Source organism: Ctenocephalides felis, unplaced genomic scaffold (genome assembly GCF_003426905.1).
Source record: "Ctenocephalides felis isolate EL2017-DRISC unplaced genomic scaffold, ASM342690v1 CF-g0.4_SCAFFOLD_01604, whole genome shotgun sequence".
Classification (NCBI taxonomy): domain Eukaryota; kingdom Metazoa; phylum Arthropoda; class Insecta; order Siphonaptera; family Pulicidae; genus Ctenocephalides; species Ctenocephalides felis.
In genome coordinates this window covers 53,093,159-53,110,816 of record NW_020537758.1, presented here as the reverse complement: position 1 = coordinate 53,110,816, position 17,658 = coordinate 53,093,159, and the positions used below count along the sequence as shown (strand labels likewise).

Here is a 17,658-nt window from a genome sequence, read left to right as displayed (position 1 = left end):
TACCGATATGTGTAAATAACCTAAAGCGACTAAGTTTAATGATTTTTTATAAATAAACCACTCTTCGTAGGCCAATAATATTTTAGGATGTTATAAAGTAATAAATTACTAGATGTAAGTAGTAAAAAAGCTTTTTGCCCTAAGGCAAGTTGCATGAACTTTCCGATACGTATACATAATAAACTTAATCAATTAAGAATCGAAATTCACGTAAATAGATAAAATATTTAGCTATTTATTTCAAAAATAACATTTTCATTTTACTAAACAATAATCGACACGATTTCCAATTGACGTCTTTCGAACACATTTTTGTAATATCAGTAATCGTATGAAATAAATTAATCTGTTTAACGAAAGTTTGTCTAAAAATTCGTCAAAATTTAGAATTTCGAAGCGCGCTTAGGTGATTCTAATCACAAGCTATGCCGGGCACATGTACGTTCCGTGTTTCGTAGGTAACTGCTGATTACAGTTGACGTCCAAACTAAAATAAATATGTACTTCTATTTTTCATATGAATTCATAGACGGCGCATATGTGTATTTATTTTTAACACTCCATGTAGAATGTAACTGAAGTTATAATATAAGAGTAAAATAAAAAATTTGTTGCAACACCTGAGGTAACTTATACCTAATATTTTTTGGAAACGGACCGGCGGTTACAATACTGCTGGTCCACTATGAACATATTATGATATGAAACTGGCAACTAGACGTAAGTGGCATTTTGCCTTAATTTAATCCACAATAGCCGGAATTTAGATTGAAATGACTTTCATGAAGGACTGTATGCTCATGAAATACACAGTGTATGTATATGATAAGTAATAAACATATAAATTTAAAATTGAAACGCTAAATCATTGATATGTTTTCTACCAAGTCTTCATAAATATACTCAGTATATTTGATGACGTATTTGTGATTCGTAAATGCATCTTTGGCTAAAATTTTAGTGGAATAAATTTGTTTTCTTCTTTACGAAAGTTTGAGCTTCTCTATCCTTATACTCTTTTTTATCTACGTCTCCATGAACACATCGTATTCTAATATTGTCTAGGTACGTCCCTATCGTAGATGTTTCGTAGATCATATGAATAAAGATTGAATATAACTTACAGCCTTTCTATTTGCACCTGAAAATAAAAATATAATATATTGTATTTATCTAAACGTTAATACATGTAATGTTTATATACTTACATACAGCAAATGTAATTTCACATCGCCATAATCAATGTTCTCAAATTCCACAGAATGCTGATTGAGAAAAAAATAATATTGATAAATTTAATAATGTTACACTTTTGGGAAAGTTATATGTATCAACATTAAAATAATATTTCTTATATTTTATTCAATATCATTAAAAATTAAATGTTAGGTCCAGGGATAAAAGAAGAGTATATGACGTAAGGAGAGTATATTGACCTAAGGTCAATCGCGTATTTTATAGTAAAAACTTATTAGGGTATTGTTTATAAAATAATTAACTTTAAATAAGTAATTAATTAAGTTTAAAACATTATTTAAATTATATCAATTATTATTGTGTGTATAACTTTGTCATTAAAAAATATTGATGCAATAAGTAAAGAAATCAGATTAAATAAATAAATTTGAATAATCAAATAAATATTTCGGAATTGTATCCCTAATTCATAATAAATGAAAAAAATAATTACTTGTATTATGAAATATATGATACAGATACTATATAAATTATACTTTTTAGAAAAAAATATGGTATTAGTTTGATATTAATAAAAAAAAGTAAGTTTTCTGTTGTTTACAGTTTGTATTCTAAAAAACTCACTAAATAACATATGCATATCTCTAAAATCGAATATCATTTCCCATAAAATGTCTGTTTATAAAATTCAATATTTACATTAATTAATATATACATATCTATTTTTATTCCTGTATTATAGCATGGATTGTTGTATTTCATACAGTAATTTCTCCTGCTCTTCTAATTCTTGCAAGGCGGTATCTAGAAAAAAAGACAATGAGCAATATATTTGATTATAGGCTTGTAATTTTAAAATAGTTTTTAATTGGACGTTCAACATGATAGTAGATAAATATGAATTTTAAATCTGTTTTTTATACTCATTTATTATTTTTGCTTTTGTAAGAATTTTTATTACTTAGATTGCAAGTAATTGTATGCCAAAAATAATGTAGAACGATAAGTTCAAAAAAAAAATGTAGTGTGAAAAATTGTCTGGCAAATCAGTTTCAATGATGTTAAGTTTGATTAAAACACTTCTTAAATTTTTATTTATTTATAAAAAAAAAAAAATTATATAGTTAGATAATAAATAGATATCTACTATTCATGTTTTGATATAGAGGACAGGTATATGGGATGGAATTGAACAGGGTAAGAAATTAAATACAATGTAATCGAGAACAATATTTTATTGTTGTATAATAAAACTGAGTATAAAAGTAAGAAATAATGCTTTGGAAAAAATAAAAAGGGTATAAAACTTTAACTTCATTTTAATTTATGCTTGAAACATGTATACATGTTTTGTTTAATAATAATAAAATATCTGAACAATTGTTTTATATAATTAAATATGCTTTAATATAATTAGTTACACGATAGCAAGAAATAAGTCATTTCTGAAGTTGGAGTATTTGCAAATAATTTTAACTAGAATGTATCCAATTGTAATATTGATAAATAAGATCATTAGTTATCATTTATCAAAACTTCACCTATAAACACATCATCTGGCAAGCATCACACGCAATTTTGATTTCAACTATACTTATATAAATATTGACTCAGTCGGTTTTGTGAAACATTTGCCATGTTGTGTGAATATCTGGAATTTGCTATTTGATTTTCGACACACATTCATAAAAATAATTATTGTTTGCATTCAACATCAATCACGCCTATAATAATAAATGGAGGTTATTCTTAGTCTCATCAAATTTATAGCAAATCAATTTTTTGATTAAATACTATTCTAATGATATATATTTACAAATTTAAAATCTTTAATTATAATATTGACTAAAGGCAGACTTTAAAAAAAATTCAATCACAATACGAGGTTAGTAAAAGAAAATCTAGTCCTATTATGAAACAATTTAAAGCTAGTATACCAGCGCACACACTTCACTACCAATACATGAGTTTCGCCATCTTATTCTAACTTAAATTAAATAAATAATATAAATATTTTCTGCAATGTACATAGAAAGTATAGGAAAAATAAGACAAACACGGCTGATTAATAACATTACGTGTTGGAAATGACTTGATTTGCATCACTGATATTAAAATGCAGCATCATATTAATAATATAAACGATATCTGCAAAATGAAACATAAATATATCATATGATTTTTATTATAAAATAATGTTAAATTTTGTAAAATATTAGACTACAAGCCCATCCATATTGTAAATTCATAAAAATTGTGGTTTCATATGACTGCAATCTTGTGTAACGGCAGTCTAAGATTTAGGACAATTTATGAAAAAATAATAATAATAATAATAAAGTTAATAACCAATTAAGTTGGACTGCATATTATAGACATAAAAAGGCATTTGTAAATGACATTTTTCAGTAATACTATTTAATTCTGATCAAATAAAACTGGAATTTACCTCGCTGAAAAATATATATGTATAATGTAACTAACATTACTTAATGCACATATTTAGTTGCATAATCTCCACGAATGGACTTGTAGAATATGAATCTTAATTAATAAAATATTAAAAATGTATTACAAGATTTATATAATTACATATTATTAAGAAATTTAAAAAACTATATAAAAGCGTTTCATTCGGGTGATATTGCTATATGTGGTAAACATATTGGACTGTTAGTTGGTATACCATAACTTTTAAATATATGTATCACCATATTTTCACTGCTCACCGTTCTAGCAATACCTGCAATTCTACAATTGCCAACCCTACTCTTTCTTATATGTAAACACTACCGAAAATCTACAGCTTATATATATATAGTCCCGGGGGTCAAAGTCGTATTGCGCTGGTACTACTCATATAAAAACTAAAGAAATATGAAATATTCATCAATATAATTCCGGAGTTGTAAATATTCCGTATCCTAGCGTTTATACAAAAGTATAGAAAACTAAGTTTACACCATTACTAACTGGCCGAATGTACAGCTGTCTGTGAACTCGTTGTGGGAACTAGTAATGGAGGCTCGTTTTTCTCTTCTATAGGTGATTTACTAATTGCATTTGATGCTCCACAACTCCGCAATGCATCTTCGATGAGTGATGTGACTTTATCTTGATCCGTCTGGAAAAATTGTTTCAACAATAATTATTCATTCAAGTCTTCTCTACTACTTAAATATAATATTTTATTCATTAATAGTAATGAAGTATGTAAAGATCATCTATATAAATAAAGGTAAACCACTTGCAACCCGGTACTTCTATAGCATGTATTCACTCCAACAAGGTTTGAGAATTGAGAACCTCCCTCTTATAACATTTAACTAAGTCACTGTTCGAGAATTAAGCAAAACTCTAATGTAGTAATATAGTAAAACTTATAAAAAACAAAGTTAAGCAAAACTCTAATGTAGTAATATAGTAAAACTTATAAAAAACAAAGTTTATCTAATTTAAAATTAGTGAAATCAGCATACAATACATTTTTAATTCGAATGCTATTTCAATAAAGGTCATACAAATATTTAAAATAAAATTTCACATGTGATTATAATCCATAAAAAATGTTAAATGCTCGCGGTGAAACAGCACTTCCTTTTGACGTCGAAAATAGCATTTAATTCATTCAGTATGCACTATTTCTAGTTAAAAATCCATAAATATATTTATCTGTATTAAGAGCGAATAATAGCTAATTTTATTTAAATTTTTGGAATCAATCTTTATACTTGTACTAGTACTGGTTTCAAATAGTACGGTTGTTCCGTGTAATATGAAATGTAGTACCGTGCTATATGGGGGTTACATAAAAATTTAATTTGTGTTTCCTCATATAGTTCATTATACTAAGCATTTTAAAAAATGTAATGTTTTCTATGCTTCATATGTTTTCTTTCTTCAACTGTGAGCAAACTTACTTCATGTATGAATCCTAAATGTACTAACTCTTGAGAGAGCATTAAAGCTGTATCATCAGATGAAATTTGACAAGTCAATTGTCTGTTCATTTTATCATCCATTCGTAATAATAATGTCATCTGAAACAAATCAGAAAATAATGTTATTAGGCTATCAATAATTCAATAGTTCTTACACATCACATATAAACATTCACTAAGAAATAATATATATCAATATTCAATAATTAAGACAAGAAATACTAGGAAGATTTTGAAATGTGGTGTTGGAGACCAATGGGGAAGATAAAGGGAATTAATAGGATATCAAATGAAGAAGTGCTAAGCACTTATGTGATAACAAAAGCAAACTGGGTTGGGCCCATATGGCAAAGAGAGTCTCTGCTGCATGACGTCGATAGAGGTAAAATAAAAGAACTAGGAAGAAAAGGAATGCAGGTGATTAACAAATGAGAAAAATGCAGGGAGTTGAAAACAGAAGCACATGATCGGCAAGCATGGAAGGAGAAGCTTAGAAATGTGAATAATAATACATGATAACAAACATGGAAGGAGAAAATAAAGTCGAAAATATGTAGACATCATCAATTAGATATAGACTCTGTATAATATATATTATTTGGTAATCTCTAAGAAATTTATTAGCATTCAAGGATATGTGGGCATCAAACATCACATCATCTATTACATAAAAACAAACTCTGTATAATACATTTTATTTGGTAATCTCCAGGGAATTTGATTTATTGCTTATGCCCGGCAGCAGAATAAAAATTTTACATATAGCATAACAAAATATACATTTATGCAAAAAATAAAGAGTTGGTAGGCATAAGGGTATATACAAATATCTTAGACTAATATAAGACCAAATATAAGAACGACTTCATTGTGGAGATGAATTAGTATTCGTATGATCTGCACCGTTGTAAAATTTCAAACGAAATAAAAACAATACTACGAGAATAATTATTACTTGTGGTAATATATATACTATTACTTACCAAGAGATCACAGCCATCTTCCTTGGGCTTGACGTTGCATATCATATTGACAATGCGCCTCATTTCGACATCAAGCGGCTCTGGAGTCACAGACTTAACCGAATCAGCTGCTTCAGGAGAAATAGCTCGCCCTCGCTGCTGTAGCGGCGGCGTGCGCGAAATGAACGCCGTCAGGGGGTAAATGCCGTATCTGGAGGAAAAATTATATATATAAAAATTTAATATTGCTGAATAGAATATTTGGTTAAATTAGAATTAAGTCAATTATTGATCTTTTTTTTTTAATTTTGAACAGAAATCGGAGCTTTTGTGATTAAACTTGATCATAAAGTTCCACTTTAGGAGATCGGTTTTCCTGTTTTCTATTTTTATATAGCAATGTCAGGAATGTGCTATTTTCACATGAAAACAAATATTTGAATTCAATAAGAGCAATTTTGAATTTTATTGCATTATATGAACATTCAATGCAAAATACATAAAGAGAAGTTAGAAGATTAGGATGATAATTTAATGAGCTATGATGTTGATCAATAAAAAATATTCAGACAATAATAATATTTTACCCATATTAACTGTTTATAGTGGACCTCTTTACCTGTGAAATTCTTGATATTATAAAGAAGTAACATCTAAACTACCGACAGAAGTCTTACAAAACAAACTCGTCAATTAAAAACGTCAAAAAAGCAGTCAATTGTTTTGTTTATTACTGACAATTTATTACCAAACAATGATCATACCAAAAATTATCAAATTTTCATCTAAAGTCACAATATCCACTTAATATTATAGTAAAATTACAATTTATTATCCGATTCACCTATAACAATTTATAATTTTGAACTTATTAGCCCAAATTATTTTACTTAAATTTTTAGCAACGATGTCAGAGAGATCAATACTGCCTATAATGCATTTAGATTCAAATTTTTATTATCCGAAATTAAATAATCATGTTATTGTACCTATGTTTTTTGAAATGATTATGAAAAAAAAATTAATCATTACATACCTGACATCTTCAACAAATTTTTCTAACTTTTCCGCTATAGGCACATCAGATATTTTCCACTGTTTTGATTCTCCACCTTTTGAATGGATTTCGGCCATTACTGTATCTGGACCATATAACCTTTGTACAACATCATCCATTATACTTTCGGATGAACCTAAATTTTAACAATAATTAATTTAGAAAAAGAATTTATAATTATAGTCGCGCATGATATTATATCATTATTTAAAATAAACTATAAACCAAAATACTTTAATGTGACAACTTTATCGATTATATATAACAATACTAATAATACCAGAAGTATTGACGAGCACATGAGCTGCCAGCAGCTTCAGTGAATGCACTTCAAATAAAAGTGGGTGGAAAAGGAGTTCTCGAGCGGAAGGCCTCATCGCTGGATCGGATGCAAGACATTTTGCTATAAAATCCCTTTGTAAAGGGTCATCTAATGTGTCTATTGTTCGCCTGTGGAAAATAAATGCATTAATTAGAAAAATATAAAAAAATACAGATGGAAATAAGGCAGTATGAAACTCTAGAATAAAAGTATTTGTCACAAGAGAGTCATATTAATAGTAGTAATATTTTAATTAAAAATATTAAATGCCTTTTAGGTTAGATTCTAAATAATTTAATGTTGAAATGTAATATCATTAATGTAACAGATCTTTCACAAAGACGCTTAAATTTACCTAATATTCTCATCATTAACGATTGCAGGGTCTGTCGTTGACGACCCAGTTGAAGATGAGTTTGATGAAGTTGGCACATCACCATTGCCCTGTATTTCCAGAGCGGCCATTTCGAGCGCGCACATTCCGAAAGCGAATACATCTGTCGCTTGAGTAGGATCTAAATAAACAAAGAATTGTTTCAATATTTTATAAATATGAGAGAAATAGTTTGTGTTATTTGTCAATACTTAGGTAGTAGAACGCACATACTAATATATTAATATTATTATTTAAATTCATATAAACAATCCATAAATGGATGAAGTCATTCGGAGTTTGAACAGTCTAGACAAAAATAATTTTTTGTAATAAGTCGTGGGGTGAAATCAGGATATTCCATGCACTTCAATTATGTGCATATATATATATATATATATATATATATATATATAATATGCATGTTTGTATGTACAGTTTATATATAAAATTGCTTACTTTCAATCATCTGTAAAAAACACATGTTAGTATGATCACACATTCATATGAAAAAAATAGAAAAATGTCTAAAAAAAACTAACTAAATCACATTCATATATTAACTAAATTAAATAAATTTGATATTATTTAGAATGGCGACAGAATAAGTTAACAATATATTTCGAAATTAAATTATTAAATAACTTCATTTATTTCAATATGAAAAACATTTTCTTGAACAACACTTTTGTCGTCATTTGTACTCTTAATAAAAGAATTGTCAGAACATAAACTACTCACCTCCTAATTCAGGTGCAACGAAGTGGATATTTTTTAATCGCTCCCTGCATGTTTTGACATGATCATTGATCGAATCCGGGGCGACTGAAACATAATACAAAAGATAAACGTTAGTCAAAAACTGGTTAACTTTGAACCCGATCAATTTTCGAAATGCATATAATAAACAGCAATACAAACACCGTTCGACGCAACGAATTTACCAAGTTCGATGCAGTCAAAGGCGCCAATATAAGTTTGGTTTTGTGTGTGTGCAGAATAAAGTTTTACCTGATCCAATCTTGACCAAGCCGTTGTGTTGAATAAATATTGTATCACAGGATAGATTGCCATGTATAATTGGCGGTGAACAGGAATGCAAGTAACTATAACAAAATATATTACTATTATAATTTAAAAACTATGTTGGCGCAGGCACATGAGATCCAAAATTGCTACAAAAGTTCCAAAAACGAATGCAAAACCAATTGGATAACCTTTACTGAAACAACTTGCATAAAAATGCATAATTTCGAATAAGTTCAAAATAAAAGTTATTAGAGGCAAATTAATCTTCAATCAAAATCAATAAAAATAAGCAGTAAAAAAAGAAATGGAAACAACTTCTATCCGAGTCAATTTCGCGTAAACATATATTGAACTTCAGGTGTCTACATATGATAAGACAGGACAAATTTAAATCAGTTTGTTGATTGCTCCATAGGCAGACCGCACTGAGGACACCTTCGACCTGATGGAAAGCACTATACAAAATATGCACTAATGACAATCAATTACTGCGTTTATATTTGTATTGTTCAACATTATGATATTTACATCAAGTTATAATGTAAAAATAATACACATAGTATTAATAATAAAATATTATAGTTCGATTTGTGATTAGCGCATATAAAAATGTTTTAGATCAGTTTCATTATTAATTAATAGTACAGCGCCAACAGGGTAAAAATTATACAACTAGCAACATTGATAAAGAATATATGCTCTCTTTCTAAAGTTTGTAATAATAAATCTTTAACCTATCAATGTTCTGGGAAAACTTTTAAACAAAAACTAATTTTTACCCTGCACAAACAAAGCAAGTAAGCTTAAAATCAAGGCAAATGAGTATTAAACTGTAAATGATCAAATAAATAATTTTAGAAATACATTATAAAGGATACGATGTGCCTGAATTTTCAAAAATATTTAATACTCATTTTCCTTAATATAACCAATCATCAAATTTAATAATTATGTGCGATTAAAACTATTTCCACCGTTCATAATTAAACAACGTTTTGAAAACGAAGCACTCACCTGAGGGCAGAAAGTATCTGTGTACACCAACGCTTCCATGCTGGCAGTGGTAATCGCTTGACGTTCCTCTTCGTTCTTTTCAGGAATTGTTTTAACGAACCAGAGGACATGTATTCCGTTATGAATATAACCTAAAATAGAAAAATCAAACGTAATAAATCTCAAATACTATATACAAAAATCTAAACACTATAATAGAAATATAAGTAAGAGGAAATACAAATAGCAATACAGAAAACTGAAACTTTTACGAAGAAAACTCTAAACATTTTTCAGAACTCCCTCACTGAAAAGGGCGTTTACTGAGCTTCCACCTTCTTAATAGTTGTCTTAATTGTTTGCACAAATATATTTTACATTTGACAGAAAAAATATAATTATGAAAAGCTGAGCAAATTATACATGTGACAATATTTCGTTACATGAAAAAAATATTTCATACCGTAACTATTCAAACAAAAAGATAGATAATTTTTAGTAGTTAATAGTCTTTGCCATGAATACTTAACTAATTTAGAAGGATTTAGACCTTTTTAGAAGGATTTTATAGTCGCATTTGATATATCGCATTTGCCATCCATAATGTTTACCATAGGCGACATCCACATGACTACCTGTGTACGGGTGTCGCCTATAGACCCCATCCCCAATATTTATTAAATTATAGAGAATTAAATTATAGAAAACTCTAAGTTGTTATAATCTTTTTTAGTACTTTAAACGTATAATTGATAATGATTAAAAATCTTGCAAATATAGTTATGCCAAATCCGTTCAGCAGCGCTACTAGTCGCTCTCTGTTCCGTACAGCAGTGTCACTCCTGCGGAAAACACTGCTGTAGCGAAAGATTTAATATACGTACCAATACTATTAGATCAGAGTAAATGTTTTTCATAATTGTATGTTTCTATACAATTATTGTATCTGTTTAATAAGATATAAGTTTTCCTGTAAATATATTATACGTTATCTAAAAATATTTTTACATTTTAATTAAGAATAATTATGTCAATATAACTATGTTATTATATAATATTATGTATTGAGCGCCTTATATTTCTTGGTATATAATTTTATGATATAAACCTACTGAAGTCGGCAAAGTACACATGAAAATATAAAATTGTTCTTGTTTTTTGAAAGTATGAACCGGTTGAATAAAGTGTAACGACATGGGATTATAAAACAAACATAAAAAAGAACTACCAAAAATTATTAGCTCGCGTAAATGTTTTATCATGTAAAGCATTGACCACCATTTATACTTGTTAATCTATGTTGACCAAATTGTCAAGTTATAAATTGTTAAAATTATAAAGCAAGACTAAATCTTTATTTAACAAATTATATTCAAAAAATATTTAATCCTTCGTAATCAAAATCGCTTTTAGGTTAGACTTAATTGAAAGAATGTGAGCTAATTATATTTAGTGCCATAGTTTAATGCTGATCTAGTTTGATTTGAAAAACATGCAGAAAAATAAGTATAAGATAAATTAGAACCGTTTGTTGGACAGAACTTAAATGTCTTAATTTGACAATTGATCATGATTTGAAAAAATTAGTGTATAATTAATTTTTACCACAAATATATCTTGAATCAATAATATATATATATATATATATATATATATATATATATATATATCACTTGCTTCATAAGCAAGAATGGAAAAAACCATAAACATCGTAACAACCTGGTTTAAGATATACTGTGTCACCGCGATAAGCTAATATCGGAAACAATGGAACATCTGTTCCATTAATAATTTATTTCCATATATTGATACTATCTAAAGTGGGGCATAATATATATAGAAAAATTGCTCGATGGTGCAAATTGAAAACCGACGTAAGCTCCTATCAAGAAATCCGTTTACTGGCAAGGATTTTTGGTTGAGCTGGCTACCATCATCGACAGGTCTCAAAAGCGCACTGAATATAAAAATCATTCATTTCTGAAAACCGTTCCAATAATAGTAACCGAAATTCCAATAGTAGTTCCAATAGTAGTAACCGAAACAGTTCATTTGATATAAGATTATATTATCTTCTAGTAATCATACAAAACGTCAGTTATATTTACATTCGGTACTGTTCTCAGTAGTAGTAGACTACATAAAGATTATATTACTACGAGAGTACAAATGCATATACAGGAGCAAAAACACAATTAGGCATACCCTCTTTTAAAAATGTGGATAGGCTCTGCCTTTTTCACAGAATTGCGCCCGATCCTGGACCAAGACCGTTAAAGATTCTACGAAATTTAGCAACCATCAAAATTTGATCATGCATCCTGACCAATTTTTGTTACACTTCATTGGCAAAGATACAATCAGTATTATTTCTATTTCAAGAAAGGCAATTAGTATCGAAAACATTAACAATTATCTTATTTTGGTCCAAGAGCTTTTGAACCTTTTGAACAACGATGTGCCTGTAAGGCTAAAAAAATTTGTACTGTTAATTCTTGGTGTAATAAGTACGAAAACCAACGTTTGGCAGGCTTCTGTCTTGTACATCATGGTCGCCCAGGATAGAATATTTTATTCTGAATAATTAAATCAATTTTTATCATAATTTCATTTTTCACTTTTTATATATTATAAATATAAATAAATAAAATATAAATATAATTTACATGTTTAATATTAGTTTTCACGTCTTGCCTATTAGACTACTTGTGCTGTTGCCATAGCATCTTTAGTAAAAATTCTTTACCATCGCCTGGTAAGGGCTTAGGCTGGACAGAATCGCCTGTTATTGCACATGACTCGTGAACATCGCTTAGAAAAACACTTATATAAATTTTATTTATAGTTTATATTACTGCATACATATCTTGCTCATAAAATTGAACTTTGTGGATCGTCTGGCAGGTAGTTGTGCAGGTTGAAATCATCTGGCAATTTGAATTGGAGCTTCTCAATGAATAAATTAAATGGTATAAAAATTTGAAGCTCACAGGAACAAGTTTAATTTTCGTTTTTGTTTTTACAATTTTAAAACGCCTAGGCGACCAAGATGTACAGGGCTGAACCCTGTCTGACGAAGGTTTTTATATTTAGCGCGCTAAGAATCACCAGTATACAAACTGTTAGCCATACAAGAACACCGTTATTCAATAGTTTCAGTAGCTCACAGCCTTCCTAAATTGAGTAACCAAGTTATTCATATATCGCTTCCATAAAAGCCATATATATATATATATATATATATATATATATATATATATATATATATATAATTTCAAATGAAAATGTATACAACTATTACATGATAAAAGACTTTTTGGTGCACGGTATCGAACCGCTTACACTATTTTTACAGGGCTTTCCAAAGAGAATAAAATTTAATTCAATTTAATTTAATAAATGGAAAACAGTACTACAGTATTTCTTTTTTTAACTTCCCGAAGGAGAAGTTTATGTTTTCATCAAAAAATCCGACTCGCTAATTTTATGTTTTCTCGACGTTTCAAGCCATTCTGAACCGAATGAGATCACATTTGGAAAAAAGTATGTGTGTGTGTGTATGTGTGTGTGTATGTGTGTGTGTGTGAACAGATTTTTTGCCGTAAATAGACGTTTTCTCCAAAACGGATGGACCGATTTCAAAAATTTAAAAGCCATTCGCTGTATCTCGATGAGGACTAGCGTTTCTTAGTTTTGTGCGACGATCGGCCGGACCGTTTCTTTGTAAATTGCAGAAAAGTGAAAAATTCAAAAACCATTCGATAGATATTGGTTGGGAATCGTGCTGATTAGTTTTTGGTAAAGATCGGTCGGGCCGTTTTCTTCTAATAAAGTTTTTATAAAAAAAAAATTCGACGATTTTTATGATTTTTTTTGACGGTATATACCATAGTCTTCTAGATCATACTAAAATATTACGGCTCTGCGACAAGCCGTTTAATTTTGAAAATTCTTCAAAGTTTGCAAAAATTACTATCGTTTTTTTGGCATTTGTCAAAGTTAGACCTTTGATCGACGTTTCCTCAAAAACGCCTGAACCGATTTCAGGGATTTAAAAGCCATTTGATGTATCTCAATGAAGACTATCGTTTATCAATTTTGTGAGACGATCTGCCAAGCCGTTTCTTTGTAATTTGAAAAAAAGTGTTAAACTTTTCGTCCACATTTAACCTCAAACTACCAAACCGATTTTAAAAAATCAAAAACTGTTCGAAAGATATTAGTAGGGAATGATGCTGATTAGTTTTAGGTGAAAATCTACCGAGCCGTTTTTTGTATTTTACTGTTGAAAAAAAAAATTGAAGCCGATTTTTATGGAACTTTTTTTGGCGATATATATCATGGTCTTATAGAACTTACTGAAATACTGCGGCCGACCAGTAGTTTAATTTTAAAAATTCATCAAAGTTTGAGAAAATGATTAGTTTTTTTGACGTTTGTTAAAATTAAAATTAGACAATTTACTTGGTATAACGATAGAGTACTCGGTCTTAATGAACATACTAAACCATTAAAGTCCTATGGATTATAAAAATTATTGATTTTTGAACATTTGTTTTTAGAAAATACTCCGAGTTAACGTGATCGTTCGTTTTCAAATGTTTGTAATAATTCCACTCGGAATACTTTTAATGCCTCATAAATTAATTTATTTTTTATTGATTAAGTCGATTAATTACACATATCGGGAAGTTCATGTAACTTGCCTCAAGACTAAATACCAAACCAACTAGTTTTTTTTAATACTGACCCTAGGTCGTTCGTTGTGCGTGTCCGTCCAATACCGATGGAAGTTGACAATATTCGGGTGGGCGAGCAGCGTGAGATTCTCGAAGACTGTCCGGATCTTCTCCTCCTGTTTGCGAAAGGACTTCCTTTCGGAGAACAGCACCTCGTTCCAGACGACCTCGACCCCTTCCTCGGTGTCCATCGCGAGATGAGCGCAGTCAATGCCGGGCACGTCGCGCTGGTCCACCTGCGAGAATTAATAAACTTAAACTTGAAGCTTATAATAATATACATGAAGGCAATTATGTTGAAATTTTATAGCTTGTTCTAAAGGAAAATCGAATTAGCATTAAATCAGAACCGGAACAAGTTCTCGATTAACGACCTGGCAATCTCGTTAAATCAATTTAAACTGCATTCGTTCATAAATTTAAAGATTGTAACAATGTAGCATTGATAAAATTATCAATCTTCTTATTGCTAGTTGAGCACATTTTTTTTAAATAAATCATATGTCCCAGAACTCTACGTAAAGTTAAAACGGGGTGATAAATCAATTTTTATCATAATATCCTTTTTCACTTTTTACATATTATAAATATAAATATAATTTACATGTATTATATTAGTTGTCACGTCTTGCCTATTAGACTACTTGTGCTCTCGCCATAGCATTTTCATCGCTAGTGCCAAGAACAAATTAATCCCATGCATTTGAAAGATATGAGCTTTTAAGTACAACCTAGAGCTTTGGTCAAACTGTGACCATTTTTCGCATTTGTGGATAATTCTTTTTCATTTTACCGTGATTGTAAATAACATCTTTCGACAGTAAAAAATAATAACACAGTAAACCTAAGTTTACAATAATTAAGACCATTTGTTGAACTAATGGTTTAAAATTATCATACTTGATCCAATCTCGAAGACCTAAAAAAGTACTAAAATGCCTTGAAAGTTTCACTAAAAATCAGAATTGCTAAATTATACAATATTTGTTAGTTTGGTGCTATAAACAAAACAAAAAAAGATAAAAACCGAAAAGTAACAGAAAATTTGTTAACGGATTTCAACTCACAATCATTTCAAATGTTTTTTATTCGTAATTATATTTATTCGCAATTAATATTGTAATTATTATTACATTCGTATTATTTTACACGTATTTTTACAACGACCAGACATTTACAAACAGATAGCATGAATGGTTAAATATAAACAAATGGCGGTTAATGGTAATACTTGACTCAATATTTATTATTACTAATATTAATAAAATTTACAAATAAAATCCCACTGTTAAAACATTGGAATAAAATTAAATTGAAAATAACATGAAGAATATTTTACAGAATTAATACATACATTTCAACATTATTTCCATGTACAAAAATTAGAACATTTTTGTCAACATGTATATCGCAATATTGATATATTGATTTTACTTACTCAGACCTACGATCATTAAATATAGGATTGAGAAAAATAATTTGAGATTTTTTCAAATCTACTTTCTAATCTAATATCAATTAGTTCTGAAAATGCATCCCTTATTACTTCTGCGAGTACATATTTGTATCTTCTGCAATTTCAATATCTATAAATTTATTATTTATATTGGGGTAATAATTCACTCGTCAATCTATATTTTCTACCTATTGCAAATTATACCTAGCTTATGTATCTGTTTATAAGGTAATAACCTCGAGTCATTTAATATTCAATTAAACGTCGAATTGCTTCAATTAATTACTCACTGTGCAAATGTTGAGTTCAATGAATGTAATGATGAATATTGAGCAAAGTGATTATCTTACCAAATTATTTTATCTTGAAAACAACCAAAAATAGAAAACAGAGTTTCAATAAATAAAAACTTCACACATGCGGTCTAAGAGCAATAAATCTTCGAAGGAAAAAATGGATGGCGCTAGTGGTAATTGAAATTTCCGGTTTTGGTATTAATGTACATATCATTTACAACACCAGATGGGATATAAAACATCGGAGGAAATTCAAAGAGATGAATTATATTTATGTAAAAGTAAATAATTATAAAATGTAGATATTTTACCAGAATTTGTTAACTGATTGTAATGAGGTCAGAACCCAAAATTATATAAAATGCATTTTCTTCGGAAGATTTGTGTAAGTTTCTTCATTCTCATATTATTATAATATAAAAATACTACTTCTACTATATTGTTAAATGCATCATAATGTATTATAATTATACCAAAGATATATTGTACTACAATGGTATTAAACAAACCACGATAAAATGCCTATATTGCCAAAGTTTCTAATTGAGTCTATGTAAAAATGTATCAAATGTACAAAATTATCAGTGCATTTGAATTTCTGGCACATAATTTTATTCAGTCTTCAGGCATTCGATGAAGATATAAATTATGCTTTGTATATGTTTAGACGACTTTCAATTGTCAAAAAAACTAATAATAATAACACGGACGTAAAGCTGATCGCGAAAAAGGCAGTCAAGGCCGCAGCATCGAAGGACGTGCAAATTGGCAGCGCCAAAAGTAATGCGCGTCATCGGGCGCTTAGCAGGCGCATGGCGCGTCCAATTTCGAGTCGTTCAGACTGTGTAGATCACAGGTTAGCATGGAACAAATAGTGCAGATGCCCACGAGATAAAATAGCGTGTACATGCATAAGCTTTTCAATATTTATTTCCATCTTTTTGATATTCAGCTAACAAATTGTTTGCCTTATTTGATGATACAAAGAAAGCAGTATCTGCACACATTATTTGGTGTTTCTTTGCATCTCGCGGTTACATTGAAATGGGTGCCAAAATTTCTACTATCAAAAATTCTTTATTCCACGAAAAAATTAATTCTTTTAAACTATTTCCCAAATTGTAAGCTTTAAAAGAACGGTTGAATATATTTATTATCTAATTTAAAAAATCATTATCAAGGCGACATAGAGTAATTTCAAACTGTCCCAATTTCAAACGAAGTAAACAAAATTCTAAAAATAGCTTTGCTTCTATTTGAAGATATGCTTCAAAGCAACCGGCTAAGATAATC

General features: G+C 29.1%; 1 protein-coding gene across 1 annotated transcript in view; it reads right to left on the bottom strand.

Moving 5' to 3' along the window:
• Window positions 1-3,571: 3,571 nt before the first annotated feature.
• LOC113372277 (nuclear receptor-binding protein homolog) overlaps window positions 3,572-17,658 on the bottom strand; it is a 117,474-nt gene continuing 103,387 nt past the window's right edge. The window contains exons 2-11 of the mRNA XM_026612604.1: window positions 14,625-14,849; window positions 9,896-10,026; window positions 8,864-8,958; window positions 8,594-8,677; window positions 7,835-7,994; window positions 7,438-7,607; window positions 7,137-7,293; window positions 6,122-6,311; window positions 5,118-5,237; window positions 3,572-4,321 (exon numbers count right to left, since the gene is read on the bottom strand). Coding sequence (XP_026468389.1) covers window positions 4,166-4,321; window positions 5,118-5,237; window positions 6,122-6,311; window positions 7,137-7,293; window positions 7,438-7,607; window positions 7,835-7,994; window positions 8,594-8,677; window positions 8,864-8,958; window positions 9,896-10,026; window positions 14,625-14,849 — 1,488 coding nt within the window. The 3' untranslated portion in view covers window positions 3,572-4,165. The remainder of the gene's footprint in view (window positions 4,322-5,117; window positions 5,238-6,121; window positions 6,312-7,136; window positions 7,294-7,437; window positions 7,608-7,834; window positions 7,995-8,593; window positions 8,678-8,863; window positions 8,959-9,895; window positions 10,027-14,624; window positions 14,850-17,658) is intronic.